Source organism: Octopus bimaculoides, chromosome 18, assembly GCF_046866305.1.
Source record: "Octopus bimaculoides isolate indiv1 chromosome 18, ASM4686630v1, whole genome shotgun sequence".
Taxonomy (NCBI): domain Eukaryota; kingdom Metazoa; phylum Mollusca; class Cephalopoda; order Octopoda; family Octopodidae; genus Octopus; species Octopus bimaculoides.
This window is the reverse complement of record NC_142945.1, coordinates 45,913,247-45,935,753: the sequence shown is the minus strand read 5'-3', so window position 1 is coordinate 45,935,753 and position 22,507 is coordinate 45,913,247. Positions and strand designations below refer to the sequence as shown.

Sequence of the window (22,507 nt, the reverse complement as noted above, 5' to 3'; positions counted from 1 at the left end):
TTAAAAAGCTGTGGGCCCCTGAATCCCAAGTTGTTGCAGTAACTGGTCGTGAAGCGCGATGGCATTGCTGGGATCTTTGGCACTATGCAGTGTCGTCCCGTTCTGGCATTGGTGTAGCTTTCAATGCCAAAATTTGGCACAATTCCTTCCAGGATCTTCCAGATGTATATTACTGCATACCTCTCTCGCCTTCTCTCCAGGGAGTAGAGTCTTAGCTGTTTCAGCCTTTCCCTGTAGCTGAGCAGTTGCAAAGAGACAATCTTCTTTGTGAATCTCCTCTGGATTGCTTCAAGGTCTGCTGTTAATATATATATATATATATATATATATATATAAAAATATAAATATGAGTGTTGCTGTTGCCAGTACCACCTGACTGGCCTTCGTGCCGGTGGCACGTAAAAAGCACCCACTATACTCTCTGAGTGGTTGGCGTTAGGAAGGGCATCCAGCTGTAGAAACTCTGAAAAATCAGATTGGAGCCTGGTGTAGCCACCTGGTTCACCAGTCCTCACTCAAATCGTCCAACCCATGCTAGCATGGAAAGCGGACGTTAAATGGTGATGATGATGATATATATATATTAATTATATATATTATATAATTTATATATATATTATATAATATATATAATTGATATTTAATATAATATATATATATATATATATATATTTCAACCCATGCTAGCATGGAAAGCGGACGTTAAACGATGATATATATATAATAAATACATATTCTTCAAAAGCATGTCAGTAATGGGAAGACATGGGAATGTAATCTAGGATATAGAGGATTTTGTCAGCACTCGATATATATTTTCTGGGCAAACAAAGCATATTAAGTGCTAACAAATTGTACTAAGATTAAGCACACATACAAATAACAAAGAGAAAATAATATTGGTATTGATTCAGCCCAAGCTGTGTTGATGTGAAAATGATGTGAAGAAACACTCTGCATCAACTCGGTATAGTCTTAGCATAAGTCTTGTGCAAAATAACATTTTAAAATATTATATTTGTTTATAATTTAGTTAAACTTAATTAAATATCCTCTTATCTGTGGAAAAAATGTATTATATACGAACAGGGTAAGATGGTATTTTAAATTATCTTCTCATTTGATGCCAATTTGCTATAAGTATTCTATTTTCCAGCGTTCAATACTACAAAATTAGATATTATTCAAATGTTTCAGTCATTTGCCATGATAAATAATTCTAGATCAGATAAATTCTGAATAAATTTTTCCACTAAAACATGGTAGTAGTGACCATGCTTTATAGATCTTGATGACCCACTCTACTCCTATAAATGATTCATTAGAAATAGATTCTCTGAGATGGGTTGTCTTCTTAAGAAAATGCTAAACCATGAAAATTCAGTCTTGATTTTAATTTCACTTGTGAAAATTTGTGATGTAAAATATCAAAACTGTTGTTTGGTAAACTACATCAGCAAAAAGATATATTCAATCAAGTTAGCTGATCAAAATACATTTGCTCTCATTAATTCACCATTAATCTTTACCCCATCTCTCTCTCTCTCTCTCTCTCTCTCTCCCCAACATTCTTGCAGCTTTTGCCAACCCACTGTTCTTCTGCCCTTATGCTCTCTTCAGTTCACTTTAAGGGCTCACTGTGATGCCTTATCATCACCATCATTATCTCTCTGGTTCCACCCTGATTAATTCTACCAACCCATACATTATATGACATAGACTTATATCTCCTCTACTGCAAGAAACCTGTTTCTGTCCCCTCCAATCATACCTTAATATTTCAGTGCATAGCATAAAACCACCCACTTTCTTTCTACTGTAGATCTATTCAGTTTAGTTTAGTGAGTTACTTGGTAACCTTGTTAGTGCTAGTGCCACAAAACAAAGCACCAAATTCACTCTGTAAAGTGGTTGACATAAAGATGGACATCCAGCCATAGAAACCATGTCAAAGCAGACAAAGCTTCTAATCACAGTTGGATCCTGTTGAACCACCTAACCTATCCTAGCATGAAAGATAGACATTAAACAATGATGATCTTAAAACAAGATGAATTTATTGCTACAAAGTTATCATACTATTTTCTTTAGAATGTTTTCTTTCTTTTTCTTTTGGTGAATTTAGAATTTAAAATCATTCAAAGAGGTTTTATTACTATGGAGTGGAAGGATAAAGAGTTGCGAAATTAAGAAATGGCTGGGATAAATAATCTAATGGAAACTAATTTCTGGTGGTGCTGTTTGAAGTACCATTTATTTTGTTGAGGTCAGATCATAATTTCAGTATCAAGAACTGCTAGAGACTGAACTACAACTGGGTCCTGGCAAGAAAACAAAAAAAAGAAAAAGAAAAAGAAAAAAAACAACAAAATATTTAGAATTGAAACAAAGAAAAAACAAAGAAAATAACCCCCCAACCCAAAAATGTCTGTGTAATTTTATCGAAGATGAATTTCACTGATATAATTCTGAGTGTTACCATTATATCTACACTAGGAGAATCACTGCCCTCTAGGAGGCTTTGCTCTTAGTGTATGTTGCATGTGTGAGTGTGTGTGTATGTATGTATGTATATATGTATGTATATATGTATGTGTGTGTGTGTATATATATATATATATATATAAAATATAGCATTCTGTTTTATATTAAGGCTACATCATTTAATGTGTCCATTCCCAATTTAAGATGGTAGGATGCAATTTGAGTGAAATTTGGTTGCTATGTTTAGCAAGTCAATCAGCTATGCAAAACCTTGCATTATTGTCTCAAAGTAAGCTTATTGTTCAGCTCAGTTTAGCTTTGAGCAAATAGATCTCTGATGAAAGGCATACCAACTGAGCAAACATCTTTTCATTTTTGTATTATTTTTGGATAGTGTTGTTCTTGATGTGTTTGATTGTTTTTTTTTTTCAGTAGGTCAAGATCCCATGTAGAAGTGTTATTGCGGAATATTGGGGACTAGCTGATATACATTGTCACCACCTTACAGAATGGTGTGGCTGGTGAATATTGTTTGGCAACAATAAACAACCGGAGGAGTCCTGTCTGCCAAAACAAATTTCTCTTAAACTTTTTAGGTTTCTGCTTCAGAAATATGGTTGGTATAAGAATCACTATTTAGTAAGTGTGTTCAAGTATACGAGAGGGTGCTGAAAAGTTCCTGGTTTCGGATTAAAAAAAGTATAGGAGGATTAGTTATGGTTCTATTCAACATGTTCTCCTCTCAGATTTACTCACTTATTGCAGCAGTCCTTCAGTTTTTCTAAACCCTGTAAAAGAACTCGGAAAGTTAGGCATGGTTGGAGGCCCATTTGTAATACCCTTGACCCTTTAGCAATCAGATTACTCTGTCAAATGTAATGTTTATTTATCCAAATTATTTTCAACTAATCATCATTTAGTAGCTTTGAGATTTTGATGATGTGATTGTTTATTTTTTGAATGACATTGTAGGGCAGGTGTGAAAGGCTGATCTGGCCATGTTTGAAGAGAACTACATTAATGGCACACGTGTCTGTGGAGTGCTCAGTCACTTGCACGTTAATTTCATGAGCAGGCTGTTCCGTTGATCGGATCAACTGGAACCCTCGACGTCATAAGCGATGGAGTGCCAACAACAACAACAATAAAACATACCTGTCTCAAAATACTGAACACTCTTATCAGTTTGCCCTCTATCACACATCCTTCTTATCATTATTATTCATGCCTGTATCATTCATGTTCCTCACTCTGTAAAAAAGGCTGAGGAGCAAGTAAAGATGCAGAGTTCTGAGGTCCTTCTAGTAGTGTCAAGAACATGGCTACCTCTCTTGTGATTGATTTTAGATAGGGCATCCAACCATAGAAGCCAAGCCAAAAATGAAATGTGAGCTTGATGAAGTTTCCCAACTTATATAGGTGAGTAGTATATATGCTGCTGACTGATTGTGATGACTTGTCCAACCCATGCCAGCATAGAAAGCTAATGTAAAATGATGATGGTAATGTGTGATTACATATAGATGTATGTATGCATAAAGAAAGTGATAGATATAGAGAGTGACAGACTAATAGATAGGTAGGTAGGTAGCTTGTAAAATGGTAGTAAACTGGGAAGAGATATCTGTCAATTTTGGGGCCAGATGAAGTGTTTGTGCTGCTTTTACAAACTCCCTGATATCATTAGCTGTTGTAAGTTGACTACTGTAGGAAAAAATGTGTGCAGGAAGGGAATCTCAGAGGGCCAATGATCTTGGATGTGAAGATCGAGTACAGTGGTTAGTACAGGATCTGTATGGTGGAGGTGGGTGAGTCAAGAGTGCATGAGTGGAGGTGGAACAAAGTCAGTCATCTGTGAGGAGCAGAGAGAGAGAGAGAGAGAGGAGTGCATGTATGTGAACCTGAGTTTGGTGTGTGGTGTTAAGTGACTTAATGATTATATGGACCACCCAGAGGCAAAGTGGCTGAGTTCCTTTCGAGTGTTGGGCCTCATGGAGGCAATGATTGAAACCTTTGGCATTATGTCATACTGCAGAAGACCCATGAAGCCAAGCAAAATCATAGTTGTGGCAGATACCGGTGTCACACATATGGTACCCATGCCAGTGGCACATAAAAGCACCCATTACACTCTTGGAGTGGTTGGCATTAGGAAGAGCATCCAGCCATAGAAAACCATGCCAAATCAGACTGGCGTCTGGTGAAGCCTTTCAGCTTACCAGCCCTGGTCAAACTGTCCAACCCATGCAAGCATGGACAATGGATGTTTGATGAAGATGTGTTAAAGGTTATATTATTATGATGCTTTTCTCTCCAATACATGCTGTAACATTCTTGTTAGAGACTCTACCAGTGAAAATGTATCTATATTCAAAATGAGGCTACACTCTACATTCAAGATGAGGCTACAAATATATATTCAAGATGAGGCTACAAATTGTAATCTTTTTTTTTTCCTAAGCCATATATTAGTAACAAAAAGATGAAAATAGTATATAAATTAAAGCATAAGAGAATGAAGTTGACATTTGAATGTTGTTTTTGAGTAGAAAAATCTTATGCTTGTTACTTACTGTCCGACATGTATCCATAAATTCTTCGAGTGATATAACACCATCTTTATTTAGATCCATTTTCTGTAAAGCAAACACAAAAAGAAAGAAATAGAATCACCTAAAAAAAAATAATCAAAGGTAAATATCATCATCATGTTTGTAGTATTGATTATCATAACAGATTTTGATCCTAACATTAAAAAGGGACAAATAAAGGAGACATAAGAGAGACTTGGAATAACTTTGATCATTTTCAAGTTATATAATTTTTAGAGGGAAAATATCATATTCTCATATCTTATTTTCTCACTTTGATCCCTCATAGTGATTTAGGACACATCAAGAATAGTATCTTTTTCTGCAATAAGTTTGTAATCAACAATCTGTGTAGTAAAGAGGTTGGCACTGCAAAGGCACATTACTCATCAGATAGACCTTTCAGCCAATTCAAAAACCAGTCTGCATTCACAAATTTGCCATTTCATCAAAGAAATCATGGTGCTTCAGCTAAGTGGAATTATTTTGCTACATCACATGGAAGAGGTAAGAACGATAGAATGGTAGTGATGTGAAAAAATGCTGTCTGGTGGAAAACCTTGCAGACGAAGGAACTTGTTACAAATTTGGATGAATTCATTGCTATTTCAAAAAAAGAAGTTTCTGTCATCGCTACTTATCCATAAGAACAAATTAAAGCCAATACAGATTTTCTGAAGGAAAGAATGGCAACCATTCAAAATAATTATGAAGAACAAAACACTTTCGCCCCATTGAAACAACTCAAAATGGTATAATCAGATCAGAATATGGTAAATTCTATTTGGTAAAATACACATCTGACTGTGAAAAGGGTGGTACAAAAACTAAAGGCCAACAATATCAGCTGAAATTACAGTTTGAGTTTGCATGCTTTCTCAATTTCATTTTTACAAATATAGCATTTGTTTTCGATATTAACCAGTGTCTGAAGGTACCTGCCTTATGAAAAAATGTCATATGTTAACAGTACTTGTATTAGAGGGACATCAGTGAAGACATCTGGTGGGATTTGATTTCACAAATAGAATGGCTGACGGTCAAAGACAGTGGCATGTTATCATGTATTCTCATACAATTCAGACTAACATAGACAAAAGTTGATTGTAGTGGGCTTTGAATTCAAAATGTGAAATATGTAACTACATTCTTAGGGGTAACACATTGTATTCATCTTTACATATGATTGTGTGAACATCAGTTAACAAGTGCAAAAGTATTATCAATGCTGCAGAGACGTGGCTCCTCAGATGAATACTAAAAGTGTCTTTTTAGGTACAGACAGTGACAAACATCAAATTTCTTAGATAGTATAGACCACCAGAAAGTTTCTTAACATTAGAAACAACAGGCTAAGTTCATTTGATATCATATAAAAAGACAAGACCTGGAACACATAGTGACACCCATGAGACTGGAAGAAAGCAAGAAGACAGAGAGAAAAAAGATACTTGATGGCCAGCCTTACCACCTGGCTTCAGGAAGATCAAACCAATAATGTTGTATATGAGAAAGGAAAAGGTTGAGTTCATCTATCACTGATGCCTGTAGATACAGAACCAGAAAGAATTTTTTTTTTTTTTTTTTTTTGGTTGTCTTACATATTTGTTTACTTTCTTACAGCTGCAAATAACTCATAAATGGGTACTTACTGAAAAAACCCTGTCCACATGCTCTCTTGCCGTATTTTCATCCACAGAAGGCTCAGTAAAACGGCCCATCATTTCATATATTGCAGATACTATATCCATCATTTCGTCTTTTGTAATTATCCCATCTCCATTTATATCATAGAGATTAAAGGCCCATTGAAGTCTTTCTTGCAATGTGCCTCGAGATAATACTGAAAGCCCCATGACAAATTCCTGTAAAGTATAAAAGAAAGAAATTAGCATGCACGAACAAATGTTAAATCCTTAATAAAAATTAATGATTTATGCATTACAGTTCATTTTGGAACATTTGCTTTGTTTTTCAATTATGGTAATGGTCAGATGGGTTTTTGTTTTTTTTTGCATTTATTAATATTTCTAATACTCCAGTATTTTAAGTGTTATTTCGACTACAGTCTGTGATTTGTTTTTCTTTGATTCAATTGAAATTGCTATCTCACATACAAATAACATGTGCATGTGTATGTATATTTAAGTGTCTATATTTTCCCCATTCTTCCTTTTCTGAGTGTCTTATTAAAACTTTACATGTACCACATCCTCAAGTTGTTGTTTTTTTCTTGTCTTTATTTCTCCGTTTTTTTAATTAATCACATATATATATATCATCATCATCATCATCGTTTAACGTCCGCTTTCCATGCTAGCATGGGTTGGACGATTTGACTGAGGACTGGTGAAACCGGATGACAACACCAGGCTCCAATCTAATTTGGCAGAGTTTCTACAGCTGGATGCCCTTCCTAACGCCAACCACTCAGAGAGTGTAGTGGGTGCTTTTACGTGTCACCTGCACGAAAACGGTCATGCTCGAAATGGTGTCTTTTATGTGCCACCCGCACAAGAGCCAGTCCAGGGGCCCTGGCAACGATCTCACTTGGCTTGCCGGGTCTTCTCACGCACAGCACATTTCCAAAGGTCTCGGTCAGTAGTCATCGCCTTGGTGAGGCCCAATGTTCGAAGGTCTTGCCTCACCACCTCAGTCCAGGTCTTCCTGGGCCTACCTCTTCCACGGGTTCCCTCAACTGTTAGGGAGTGGCACTTTTTCACGCAGCTATCCTCATTCATTCTCACCACATGTCCAAACCAGCGCAATCGTCTCTCTTGCACACCACTACTGATGCTTCTTATGTTCAGCTTTTCTCTCAAGATACTTACACTCTGACGGGTATGCACATTTACATTACACATCCAGCGGAGCATACTGGCTTCATTCCTTGCGAGCTTACGCATGTCCTCAGCAGTCACAGCCCATGTTTCACTGCCATGTAGCATGGCTGTTCGTACACATGCGTCATACAGTCTGCCTTTTACTCTGAGTGAGAGTCCCTTTGTCGCCAGCAGAGGTAAGAGCTCTCTAAACTTGGCCCAGGCTATTCTTATTCTAGCAGTTACACTTTCAGCACCCCCACTACTAACTTGGTCACCCAGATAGTGGAAGCTATCGACTACCTCTAGTTTTTCTCCCTGGAATGAGATAGAAGTTGTTTCCTGTTTGTTTACAGTGTTTATTGCACCTGAACATCTGCGCCACATACAAAAACTAACTTCGTAGTTAATCTGCCTTTGATATTGCTGCACCTCATATGTGTCCATAGCTTGCACCGGGTACATCTTATAGAGTTACTACCTACTCCTTTACTGCATACTGAGCAGGGCCATCTACCTGAAGGGGTTTGTGTTTTATCTACCTTCCTACTTACTAGGATTTTGGTTTTTGCTAGGTTGACTCTAAGGCCCTTCGATTCTAGTCCTTGCTTCCACACCTTAAACTTCTCTTCTAGTTCTGATAGTGACTGTGCAATTAGTGCAAGGTCATCAGCATAGAGGAGCTCCCAGGGGCAACCTGTCTTGAATTCCTCTGTGATCGCCTGGAGGACTATGATAAATAGGAGGGGGCTGAGGACGGAACCTTGGTGGACCCCTACCTCTACCCGGAATTCATTACTGTACTCATTTCCAACCTTCACCTTACTGACAGCATCTCTGTACATGGCTCGCACAGCTCTCACTAACCATTCTTCTATCCCAAGTTTCCTCATTGACCACCAGATAAGGGATCGGGGGACCCTGTCAAAGGCTTTCTCCATGTCAACGAAGGCCAGGTACAGAGGTTTATCCTTGGCTAGATATTTCTCCTGCAGCTGTCTCACTAGAAATATGGCATCAGTGGTGCTTTTACCTGGCACAAACCCAAACTGCATCTCATCTAAATTGATTCGCTGCCTAATTAGTTGGGCTATGACCCTCTCCGTAACTTTCATAACCTGATCTAACAGCTTGATGCCTCTATAATTATTAGTATCTAAAGCGTCACCTTTACCTTTGTAGCAGTTTACTATGGTGCTGCTACACCAGTCATTGGGTATGACTCCTTCGTGTATCACCTGGTTCGTAATACGGGTGACTAGGCTGTAGCCAACACTGCCAGATATTTTGAGCATCTCTGCAGTGATTCCTGATGGGCCGGGGGCTTTCCCTGTCTTCATACTCTTAATTGCTTTATCTACCCTGGTACTGTCAACTCGGATAGCTGGTCCCTCTGTTGGGTCGACATATGGCAGGCTCTCTTTCTCCCATTCATTCTCTTTATTAAGCAATCTATCGTAGTGGCATCTCCAGACCTCTTTCTTTGCAGCCTCATTTAGTGCAAGTATACCATCATCCATGCGAACACATTTCCCTCCTACAACATCACTATTCTCTCTCCTACACTGTCTTGCAACACAAAATACCTCGAGTCTTTGGTCCTCACGGCGCAGAACATTGGCAAATCTTTTATCTGCTTCTCCTCTGGCTAAATAAACCTGTCGCCTAGCTTCCCTTCTGGCAGATTGGTACAATTCCCTGCTACCACCGTTCTTCCAGTCCTTCCAGTCCTTCCAAGTCTGTTTCTTTTGTCTAATAGCCCCATCTACATCCTTGTTCCACCACCGCGTTACTCTGGGTCGAGAGGGGACTTTACACCGGCCACAGATCTGGTCTGTGGCTCTCAACAGGTTGCCCCGCAGAGATCTCCAATTGTCTTCCACGTTGTATGATGCTATATCCCCGTCTATTTCGTCAAATGCTTCAAGTAGCTTGTCTCTAAGTCTCTGTCCATTTGCAGGGTCTTTAAGTTTCCATACCCTTCTCCTCCAGGCCGGTCTACTTCTGGGCACCCATATTGCCTTGATCTCGAAGTCGCTAACTACTAATCTGTTTTGGGGTGTACATTCTTCGCCAGGGAGGGTTTTGGCATTTATAAGCCTCCCTCTTTCTCTAGTTCTGGTGAGGATGTAGTTGATTTGGCTAGAGTGTCTGCCGGATTGGTAGGTGACTAGGTGACAGGCAGCTTTCCTGAAGTTGGTATTGCAAACCATAAGATCAGTTGCATCACAGAACTCCAGCAGTCTGGTTCCCTCCTCGTTGTAGGAACCGAAGCCATAGCCTCCATGTATGCCATGGAAGCCTCCAGCACGACGTCCAACATAACCATTGAAGTCACCAGCCACAAAGAGAAGGTCTCTGTCTCTTGTCGACGAGGTAGTTTGCAAGAGGGTGTCATAGAATTGGTCTCTCAGCCCATCCGGGAGCCCTGGTTGGGGAGCATAGGCTGAGATGACAGTAGCTAGCCTATGATGAAGCACTAGTCTAATCTTAAGTACTCTGTCACATACTCTAACTACCTCGATTACCTTATCAACCCATTTCTCTGCTAGAAGTATTCCTATGCCCCCGACTCCGTCAGTGTTCCCTGCCCAGAAAAACTTGTACCTGTGTTCTTTGCCTGTGAGGAACCTCGCAGAACCTCCTCTCCATCTTACTTCTTGGATGCAGCACAGATCTACGCGTCGCCGTTCAAGCATCTCAACAATCTCACCAGACCTACCTTTCAGCGTGCCGACGTTGAGAGTGCCAATCCTGACAGTGTGGGAGGAGTGGGTGTCAGAGGTGTGGGCCCGTGTGACCCTGGGATGGGGGGTAAGCAGTGTCGTGAACCTGAAAAGAAAGCTTTTATATATATATATATATATATATATATATATATATAAGCATGCATGTGTGTATGTATATATATATATATATATATATGCATGTGTATGTATGTGTATATATATATATATATATATATATATATATGCATGCATGTGTGTGTGTTTGCTTACCGACCACATGGTTCTGGGTTCATTCCCACTGTGTGGCACCTTGGGCAAGTGTCTTCTACTATAGCCTCGGGCCGACCAAAGCCTTGTGAGTGGATTTGGTAGACGGAAACTGAAAAGAAGCCCGTTGTATATGTGTATATGTTTGTGTGTCTGTGTTTGTCCCCCCAGCATCGCTTGACAACCAATGCTGGTGTGTTTATGTCCCCGTAATTTAGCGGTTCGGCAAAAGAGACCGATAGAATAAGCACTAGGCTTCCAAAGAATAAGTCCTGGGGTCAATTTGCTTGACTAAAAAGGTGGTGCTCCAGCATGGCCACAGTCAAATGACTGAAACTAGTAAAAGAGTATATAAAATCATCATCATTTAATGTTCATATTCCATACCATACTGGCATGGGTTAGAAAGTGATAGGATCTGACCCATCTGAGGACTGCTTCATACTCAATGTCTGATTTGGCATGGTTTCTATGATTGGCTGCCCTTCCTAGCACTCACTACTTTACAGAATATACTGAATGTCTTTTTTTTTTTTGTCATGACACCAGCACTAGTGGGAACACCAGCCAGCTCACTAGACTAAGATCACCTTCAGCTGAGTGGAGAGGGAGCTGCCTTTATGCTATAGAATGAGGGATTCAAGTGTGAGAGTAGAAGCCAAAGCAGAACAGGTTCCTCTGTGTGGAGGAGTTATATGGCTACTCATATCAAAGAAGAGGATAGCCATGTAGCTCCTTTACAGCATATATATATATATATATATATATATATATATATATATATATATATATTAGTCAATTCAAATAAACAATCAATCCAAAAAACGAATAATAAAATTAACAGGCAAGAGAACATGTGCAAAGAATGTATTAGCTTGATGCTTGGTGAAAAGAGAAAATTTGACATTTTGAGTATAGCTCTTCATCAGAAAGGAGAAAGGGGAAAGTCTGAAGAAGGACCATGCAAGGACCCTATTAGGCATGTTATTGACCAGATGATGAATATTCTCTTGCAGAATTTCTTGCCAACTTTCATGCAGTAATCTGAAAAGATTTGGCATTGAAGATGCTTTCTTGTTTTTTTTATGAAGTGACCTGTCCATTATACCCCAGAGGTGTTCAATAGGGTTCATATCTGGCGACTGGCTTGGCCATGGTAGCTTTTTAATGCCATTCTCATACAACAAATCTTGGGTCGTTTTATCCATGTGACAAAGAGCCCTATCTTCCATAACTAGTCTTCTTTAATCATTTCACCACTGGAGAAGATTTGAAGGAGTCCTTTCTACAATATGGACACATACTTATCTGAGTTTATGTTTCACTCACACTCCACCAGCTCTGATTGACTATTGCTCCAAATTGCTCTCCAGACCATCACAGAATAGCTGCCATGTTTCATTGTTGGCTGCAATCTTTTCACATCAAATTCTTGATCACTGTCTCCAGACCCACACTCGACCACTGTCAAGAGATACAGCAAATCTGGACTCATCAGAGGATATGACAGTGTCCCAAAATGCTAGAGGCCTCTCCACCATCTCATTGGCCTAATCTTTTCCCTGCTTGATGTTTACTGGTCAAAAAAGTGGCTGAAACTTTTTAGCAAAACTCATTAGTTTTACGCATAATAATAAATTGGTAATTTAGAAATAATGTTAATGTATTGCACTGGGGTTTAACCTACACCTCAATTTTGGAAGTCTTGATAGGGCACAGTTCTTGTGACACAGTTCTGAATTATCACTTTACATTTAAGTAAAAGCATCATCTCTGACACATCACAAAAAGGTCAATATTTTCAGAACTTAATTTATTTTTTGCAGAATGTTTAAAAAAAAACAAAAAAAACCCCCAGCTCTATATGGCACCAAAATTAAATATATTATTTCTTTGCCTGCAATCATTATTAATATTGTTGTTACTCTGATCAGTTTGTTAATGATGTTAATTTATTTGATATGAAATTTTTTTAAACTTAGAAACACAATCATAATGCATGTTGTCAGTAACTATGTCAGTAATTATTTGTATGTTTATTAATTAGACTCGATATGTGTTATTGTCTCTACGAATCCTAATGCAACACATCAATAAGCTAGTTTGTTTTCAAAGTATACTTCTACATCATTTTCTCTGAGTCTACTTAAAGCTAATGAATATATAAAGTTTCTTTTTTTATTATTAACTCATCTTGTCACACATTTACTACAAACTGTTGCAAGAAAGCCTTGTAAAGGATTTCTTTTTCTTTCTAAAGTTCTACAATATATTTGATCTTATGGCATTTAGTAGTTTAAGTTCATTTTATCAATGTTACAGCATGGACGTTAGAAACACAGACTGGATAAAATGTAAATATATAGTCAGACACATTTGTGTTGAATTACTAGTCAGCTCCAAATATATGCGATAATAAATGTTTCACTTTTAACATCAGCTGTTAAGCACAAACTAGTAATATTGATTTAAGAGGATAATTACCTGAGAATTGTGATATTCATTCTTTCTCAAGGTCATTAGTAATGTAATTAGCAATTATTGAGTGATTAACTCTACTGTGCACCACTCACCTTTACTAAATTAGATACTACTTAACTTGTAAGCTGAAAGAGATGAGTGTTTCCGTTACTAACGAAATAGAAAGTAGTTGTTGCATATTAACTTTCAAAGTAACTTTCATCCTTTTTCCACATGCCATGAAACCAAGTTTTACAGAAGAAAACAGTGTCTTAAATCCATCTCAAACTTTTTCTCTACCATGGTGTACACGTATGTGTGTGTTTGTTGGCAGTGGTAGGGAATGTAGCAAATTAAAGGAAAACATATTGGATGCATTTATAAGATGTAAATCTTACCTCAAAATTAACTGAGCCACTATGGTCATGGTCAAATGCATTGAATACATAATGTGCATAATTGCTGGAATCTGGATAAGATAAACAAAAAATAGGAATGGTTAGAATATTAAGAAACAGTAAAAGCTTTATATTATGTTACACTCACAATTCTACACAGAGTCACACATATAGTTTTTATATGATTCCTACACACACTAAATCATTACAATCCTCATGTTCTGATCATGATCAAAACCAAGAAGTACATATTTTTTTTTAATTAAGAGCACTGAAATAAAAAATTGTTTCATGTTAGCTATTTTCATTAATTAAGGCCTTCTTCCTAGAATACTTCTTGTACAGGTTTTTGTGTTTGTTGCAAAAAAAATGCAAATTGTGATAACCATGTCAATTTTCTCTAACAGTAGCAATATTAATGATACATTGAAGTAGAATTCCAAACCAGATTATAGACTCCAATGAAATCTGTCTTCAATATTTAAATTCAATAAGATGTATAAATGCAAGATCCCTTGATCAGTAGGCTTGATTATGGCAATGTTTCACTGGCAAAGTCCAATAAAATCCAAATATGTTTGTAGCTGTCACCTTGCCTGAAAACGAAGATTATTCCTGAAGCATATGAATTAATTTTATGAATTCTTGATAAACTGTGATTGTCTCCCCTTTTCTTTAGAAGTGGGGGTCACTATCAATTATTGCTGGGTTTTTGTTTTTCTCATGCTTTCACCTAATTCATTTAGTACAACATCCTTTAAATTCTTTATATACATTACATCCAGTTACGTCTGTTTCTCCTGAAAATATGGAATTAACATTCTGCATAATGTAACTGTTTTGAACTCTCTCTCTCTCTCTCTCTCTGCTTTCATAAGACATTATCCTGCAGAAATTATAGTATGTTATATATCATTTTATTTCGTCATAAGTAATATTTGTATCATTAATGTGATGAGAAGAATTGTCATATCTCAGAGCCTTTAATACAATGTCATTAAGCCTTGGGAGTGAAGATGAGAAGGATGAAGAGGCATACATTGTTAAAGAGAATAGTAAAGCCCAATCAGATGTTGATGAAAGAAATGGCAAGAGAGATAGGAACAGAATATAAAATAGGAAATGATAGAGTTGTTAGATTTGAGGAAGGATTGAAAAAGGAGGTTGGCTAGATAGAATTAAAGAAAATATTCACAATTGCAAAATAAAATGTTTCTTCTTTTTGAAAATGAAGTTGTGATGTTTATGGCTGTCTCTAGAATGTTAAAAATGTGGTATCACTCACTATAAGAATCAAACTTATGTTATGGCTTAATTTTGTAGGTGATTAACTGTGTTTACTATTTGCTGTAAATATCAATAACAGTTATAAGGGGGCAAGCTGGGAGACTCATTAGCACATTGGACGAAATGCTTAAGAGCTTTCATCTGTCTTTATGTTCTGAGTTCAAATTCTGCCAAGGTCAGCTTTGCCTTTCATCCTTTTTGGGTTGATAAAATAACTACCAGTTGTGCACTGGGGTAGATGTAATTGATTTATTCTCTCTCCTGAAATTGCTGGCCTTGTACTAAAATTTGTAGCCAATATCAATAACTGTTATTTATTTCAGTTTATATCTTAGCTGTTGAGATTTATAAAATGATTTAAGGTTCAAATAAAAGTTGGACTACTACAACAAAATGTTTTGGCAGTAAATTATTATAGATATCAGTATAGATTATTCTTTTTTATTGGAAATTTTTGTATTTTTTTTACTAGAAAGCCAAACTTTTGAAAACTACAAAAAGTCAAGAAAAAAAATCTTTTGAGTTGAATTTAAATGCAAAAAACAACCAAAAGATTTCTCTTAATCAATTTAACATTGATATAAGATAGAATTTAAGCTCTGTAAATAAATATCTGAAGGAAACATTTAAATTTTGCATTAACAATTCAGAACTAAACACAATACCAAAAACTTATATTGCAAAAGTTATTTAGTCTAGCTATCATTGATTTTTACCAATATTACTTCTGATCATTGTTGCTGATGTTATTATTATTATTATTATTAGTAGTAGTAGTTGATGTTGTTGTTATAAATTTGTCAGCAGCAACAATGTGAATGAGCTTTGTAATCTGATAGATATATCTCAAGAGTATGTTACAAAAGATCATTGTTGTACAGTCCTTTAGAAACGGTTTCTGTTATTGATTTTCCTTCAGTAATATTCCTCCCTAGGAAATTATCTAATGAATTATTGTTAAATCAGTCTCGAAAGAAAATATAAAGAAAATTGAATAATTTTATTTAATAAAAATAAATTCACTGAAATGTCTTGAATCTTACAATAAAATGAAATCAGAGAAATGAATCAAATTTATTATTATCTGATGTAGTTGAGTCTATAAGTTGTGACTCAGTTTCAATTCCAGATTGAAACCAGTTCACTTATATTGTTAATACCATTGTGAATGGCTTAGCTATAATAACACCATATTATGCTTCCATTATAATTCTTAGGCTTTGTGCTTATGTAAGGAAGTAGTATTTGGTATTCAGAGTGTAGCATACAGCTTCAAGTAGACTGCATTAATAATTTCATTCAGTAACTTTACATTATTTTAACTGATAACATTTTCCTATAATATTTCCAATAGTTTTGTAAAGTAAATTTAGTTGTATAATCTTTTAAAAGATCAATTAACATAATTTTATCACAACTTTTATATTTTACTGTAATGAAAAGATGTTTGACCTTCTAAAACAGTTAGATTTCACAGATTTTATGAAAGATAAACAGACTTTTCCTGAACATTATACAGTTAATCTTTACATCACCTCTGTTCTGTAATTAAATCATTTAGTTTGCTTTGTCTTTATGCAAAACCTGACTCACTGAATATTTATGATTCTTCAATAATATAGCTATAACTTTGTACATTTTAATTGAAAGCTGAGTGAATCAGGCCGTGGCAAATTTTTTAATGGAAAATATACTAAATTATATTAGCAGTAAAATTCTACACATGCAGATTAGTGGGGGAAGAAAGAGAGAAAGAGGTTGATAAAAGAAGTGTTGTTTAAGAACATTGGGTTACTAATAAGAGTGGATAAAATAAACTGTTACAGAAACGAGTTATTTTTTCTGCTTGCTCATAAATGAGGAAGGAACAAATATGTGGTTTAGAGATTCTTTTACTTCCCCATACTTATGTATTATTTGTGGCATTAATGTGATGAAAAGAATTGTGTAATGGCTCAGGGGCCCTTTATACAATGTTAAGTCTTGGAAGTGCGGTTGAGAAGGACGAAGAACTGTATATCGTTAAAGAGAATAGAAAAACCAAATCTGCAGCTAATGAAAGGGGAGATGGAAAGGACAGAAGCTAATGTAAGATAAATAATCCTACATGTGGAAAGGAATTTCTGTATGACATGTGAATGAAAAGATTAGAATGATATTTCATTCTTAGATTTTAGCTTAGTTTTGGAAACGATAAAAACCCCAAGAAATCAATCGCATGACAAAGCATTGTTTAATATCTTTATAAATTACTGTTAAACAAATAATTTGTCGAAATATTTTGCTAATGGTCAGCAAAAGTGTTCATTGGAATAATGTCATGTAATATTTAAAAATATCATCTTGTTATACATCTGAGGTGTATAACAAGATAATGTTTGCTTTGTATCACTAAAACTGATTTTAAAACAAACAAGAAATATATGAAAGGATGAATGTTGAAGTTACGGAGAGATAACATTTGTTGCAGTCAGAAACATTACTGTATTTCAGTGAAGTGTCTCAATATATATTTGTAATAAAATGTTGAGACAGTAGCATGTTACCGTCTTCTAAATTGCGTAGGTTCTTTAAAATTGGAAAATGTTCTTCCCACTTTCGGTAATTTATCAATTTCAGTTCAGTAAATATATAAAGCTAATATCTACTTGCATTGATTCTTTGTAGTCATATTCTTGTTACCAAAATATATTTTGCGTTTGTCAGAGAAGGATATCAGAAATATTTGTCTACGTAGTCATAGAATCCAAGAGTTAAATTCTTAATCTAATATTTATTCATGTCACCTCAAGAAAGTTATATTTCAAGTAGATTTATTTCTTCTAACACATATGTGTGTGTGTGTGTGTGTGTTGACGGGGGATGCTACGAAGGACATCTAGCTATAGAAATCCTGCAGATAGTGAAACAATATACAGTCCTTTACCTTGTTAGATTCCTTCAAACAGTCCATCCATGCCAGTATAGAAGACATGTTAAAAGATGATATGATGGAGTTTTCTATTGAAAATGATGTATGAACATTCAGTTGTTTGATCAAGTAGAATCTTAGGAATAAATCCTTGTTTCTTGAAGTTAGTACTCTGAGTCACTAATATAACCAGGATGACCTGATAGTTAATGTTTAACCCTTTAGCATACCTGATAGTTAATGTTTAACCCTTCAGCATTTAAATTGGCCATATCCAGCCTAAATATTTTACATGCTTTTTGTTCAAACCAGCCAGATGCAACCTCTCACACCTACCCTATAAGGTCCTTCTAAAAATAAGCAGTCACATCATGAAAATCTCAAAGCTACAAGATGATGCTTGATTAATTCAGAACAATGTGAATAAATAAGCATTACATTTGAATAAATAAGCATTACATTTAACAGAATAATCTGAATGCTAAAGGGTTAAATAGCTTTTCTACCTCCAGACACCACCAGCTTCGGACCAGGTTGTCACTGATATGTTCAAGGCTTATATCTTATGGTACACCTTTAAGCAGTTTATTAAATTCTTAGATGGTGAAGCTAAATCTACTGTAAAAGAATTTATTTGGTGGTTACCACATTGTCAAATTTTGAATGCTATTGAAAATTTGACAGAGGCATGGTGAGATGTGAAAACAACCATGATGCTCTTGTTTGGACTAAAATCTATCTGTACTGTAATGCAGACTTCCTGGATTTTGAGGAATCAATACAAAATGTTAAGGAGATTGTTGGGTTGCACATAAAATAAATGTAGAAAAGGTAGTGGAATTTATATGAATGTCTCGATGGAAAAAATATCTAATGAGACCCCTGTAGGTTTTGAACTGTCCCATGCTTAAGAAAACGGTGAGAGTAAAGACGTAAAACTAAGATGAACTTTAAAAAAGTAAAAAGTTTCTGCAGCTTTCAAGTTTTTACATAGAGCTATGATCATTTCAGAAAAAAAAAAAAAAAAAAAAGAACAGAGACATTCAGAAGCAAACAAGTTAATAAAAAGTGGATACATATGCTACAAGGAATTAAATAAATATATATTTAATATATATTACTGACAAGAAAGTAAGTTTTAAATGTAGTATAGCTGTGAAAACAGCAGAGAAATATTAAGTGTTTACCCTTATAAGACAGAAAAAAAGTTGCTAGCAGGCAGCTACAGAAATTGAACCCTGTACCCATCAGATACTGGCTGAGTGCTCTACCATTAAGCTAAATGGCTCCTGTTAGATGCTGTTTAGCTGCCTGCTGGCCATAGCCACCTGCAGACAACTTTTTCTGTCTTATATGGGTAAATGCTCAATCTATTTCTGCTGCCCAATCTATTTTCCTGCATTTGAAATTTTCTTTCCTGTCTGTAAAATACCAACACATACAAATGACATTTCCAAAGTTTGTTTGTACTACATACATAAATCCATTACACACACACACACACACACACACATGTGAATATATGGTAGCAATTTTTCTTAAAGTCTTTCAATTGTTTTATTTGTCCTTTATGCTGTGTTTGAACTATAGCTTCACTAAAGCCATGAAGCTATCCAAACACTGTCTCTGCCCCTGGATGAAATAATTGCTTAAGAGAATCTTAATACAAATTTATTTATGTTGTTTTTTTTATATACATATTTCAGATGATAATCCCAGGAATGTTGTGTTCATTTATCACTCATTAACCAAACCAACTTGAAATTTCCTATCAGCAGCAATTCCTTTTTAATTAGTAACCCGGAGAAAATGGTTCTGTAAAAGTGACTGCCGTTAATGTGTTACTTTTGTAAAAGGTGAGATTTGAACTTAGAATGTAAAGAGCTGAAATAAATACCACAAATCACTTTGTCCAATGTTCTAACAACTCTGCTGCATATAAATATATATAGTGTGCGTATGATTTATAATTATATATTCCAAGAATAAGAGGAAAGAAAGTGTCATGGAAAACAAGAACTCATTCAAGATATTAGAAAATGTTTGTTTTGTTATGAGTTTCTTAACAGAGAAAATGTTGGCTCTGTGAGATTGTACATAAATATAATTTTCATTTAATTTAAAATATTTAAAATTTCATATAATAGCTGCTCTTTTTGTTTTATTGTATTGCCTTGATAGTCATACTGTTTTACAAATAAATAACTTAACTATTCTTACCTCCTTGAGGAAAAAATTGAGCATAAATGTCCTTAAATGTATCTTCGTTCACTATACCTGTCGGACATTCCTATGGAAAAGAAAAGAAAGAAAACATATGTAATGAATAACTGAACAGTGTTCAGAAAATCTGTGATTAAATACATAAAAGTAACTGGAAATTGCCTGTGGAGTTGCTAGCTGCTGGCTATATATTGGTCTCTTCACTTAAAAAAAATAAAAGGTATCTTTCTCAACATTAATCAAACATTTTGGATTCATATTAATATTTTCATTCAATTGCTTTAATTTGTTAGTATTTACATTGAACAGCTGTTTTGTGTGATTGTTATTCTATGAAGTCCGGTGTTACATTTGCCACCTCCCAAAAATAAAATAAGCAATTATAGTTATGATAATAATTAGTTAAACAGAAGGTATTGAAGGAGAAAATGTATGTTGTAGACTTGTCTTCAAAGATGGTTTCATCTGTAAGTTGAGTGATAAATCAGCGTAGATTAATTTCTTACATAGACAGAGAAAATGACAGTTAATCATTAAATGGTTTCTCAATTTCCAGAAACTGGAAACTGAGAAATTATATAAAAGAAAACATGATTAAGATCAATTATTGGAGTATTAAAATACAATGTGTTTCAGGAAAAGAAAATTTGAACATAAATATATATAAATTAATAAAAATCTCAGTAAGTTCATTAGCTTGAAGTGAGGTGTACTCTAATATTTTGGGCAGTTAAGTTGTCTACTAAAATTAGAAATATTCTCAAATGTTCTAAGCATTATTGCATGTCATAACTCACTTGGCTGATAATAGGCTTTTGCAGAATTTAGTTGTATCTCTTTATATTTTCAGTTTAGATTCTGCAAAGGTTAAATTTGCCAATTTTAATCGATAAAATAAACTAACAGTCTAAGTAGATCAGGTCTAAGAAGGGACAGGTGCTCCCCACTTTTCAAGAAAAGAAGCGTGGCCTTCTAAATAATGTTATTATGCCCTTTTCTCCTGGAACTGTATTCCCTTTTGACCTTGTGCCCTCCCTTTGTAAAATTCCTGAGACTGCACCTGTAGATAGATCAGTATAATTAAGTATTCTCTTCTCTAAATTTCAAAAGCTTACGTTAGAAATAGTTATTGTATATAAAGGTTTTTTCCTTTAATATTCTCAATCCAATCCTCCTTTGACAGAGTAAATTATACAACAGGAAAAGTCAGTTTATTTTTGTGTATCAATTGAAAATGAAGTCACAAGGTAGAGAAGACAAACAGCCCAACTACTTAATCTGAAGACCATTGTTTTCCCAATGGACTTCATTCATAAGAAAAGAAATCACCTTAATTATAGTGAACGGTAAAGATATGCTTTATCATTAATATTATATTTACCAAAGTTGCTTGGTTGGTCTCACCATATGTACATACATGGTTAAGAACTACTGCATATTCTGAATATTTAAAGCTATATTCACAGTTTTAAACATTCGTATGAAGTGTATTTTTGGAGCGATATTGAGTATTCAGCTTTCTGTGTGCCTAGAATTTAGAAAACTCTTCTCTCCAAATATTGTCTCCACATATTTCAGTACTTGTTCAAAGATGAGAATTTTTTAAACATTGATTTTCCTTGCCGATGAGCATTAAGATAATTTGTGTTATGAGACTACCAGCATTGATCTTAAAACTGTCAAACATTTTACAATTCATGTTTAGTAAAAATCAATTAGTATAAAACACTGGAAACAATATTGATAAAGAATCATTCCTTGCTAAATGTTGTATATAATATGTCATCTGATAGAGTGGTTTGAATGGAGTAAAATATTGAGAAGTATCAATAAGTACTGTTAAAAGAATAATCAAATTATTGCAGTGACATAAAGCTTAAATGATCAGTCTGACATATATTTCCACTCACCCTAACTACTGTTCTAATTTCTCCTAAACCCCAACTCGTACAACATCACCCATAAGCGTGTCTACACCATTAACTTGAATTCTTCTTCCTTTACAGATATGGCATTTTAATGTATGGGATCCTGCAAATGAGCTCCTAATTATGGTGATACTAGTAAGCTCATGCCTACTGCCACATCACTTCAGATGGCATACTGCAAATTACCTCTCTCAAAGCTCTATATAAATCAGTCTGTTCAGATTCCATAGTCTTATTATTTCTAGAATATTTCTCCAGACAGACATAAAGACCTTATTTCTTTGTTATCATCAGTTAAGAAGAACAGCTAATAAAACTTATTAAATTTGCTTCCTTCTTTAAAATTCAATCTATTTATTTACTTCTAAGTGTTTTATTAACTAACCTTATCGAATCAATGGAATTTT

General features: G+C 35.2%; 1 protein-coding gene across 25 annotated transcripts in view; it reads right to left on the bottom strand.

Annotated features, from left to right (window-relative positions):
* LOC106874003 (Kv channel-interacting protein 4) overlaps nucleotides 1-22,507 on the bottom strand; it is a 484,491-nt gene that overhangs the window by 7,879 nt on the left and 454,105 nt on the right. For 17 of the 25 annotated variants that reach the window (XM_052974223.2, XM_052974218.2, XM_052974220.2 and 14 more), the window contains 5 exons: nucleotides 20,170-20,239; nucleotides 13,752-13,822; nucleotides 6,728-6,940; nucleotides 5,058-5,120; nucleotides 2,251-2,321 (listed from right to left, as the gene is read on the bottom strand). In XM_052974223.2, the coding sequence (XP_052830183.1) occupies nucleotides 2,268-2,321; nucleotides 5,058-5,120; nucleotides 6,728-6,940; nucleotides 13,752-13,822; nucleotides 20,170-20,239 (471 nt within the window). In that variant the 3' untranslated portion in view covers nucleotides 2,251-2,267. The remainder of the gene's footprint in view (nucleotides 1-2,250; nucleotides 2,322-5,057; nucleotides 5,121-6,727; nucleotides 6,941-13,751; nucleotides 13,823-20,169; nucleotides 20,240-22,507) is intronic. The other 8 variants (XM_089366107.1, XM_089366104.1, XM_089366102.1 and 5 more) reach the window with 1 other exon arrangement.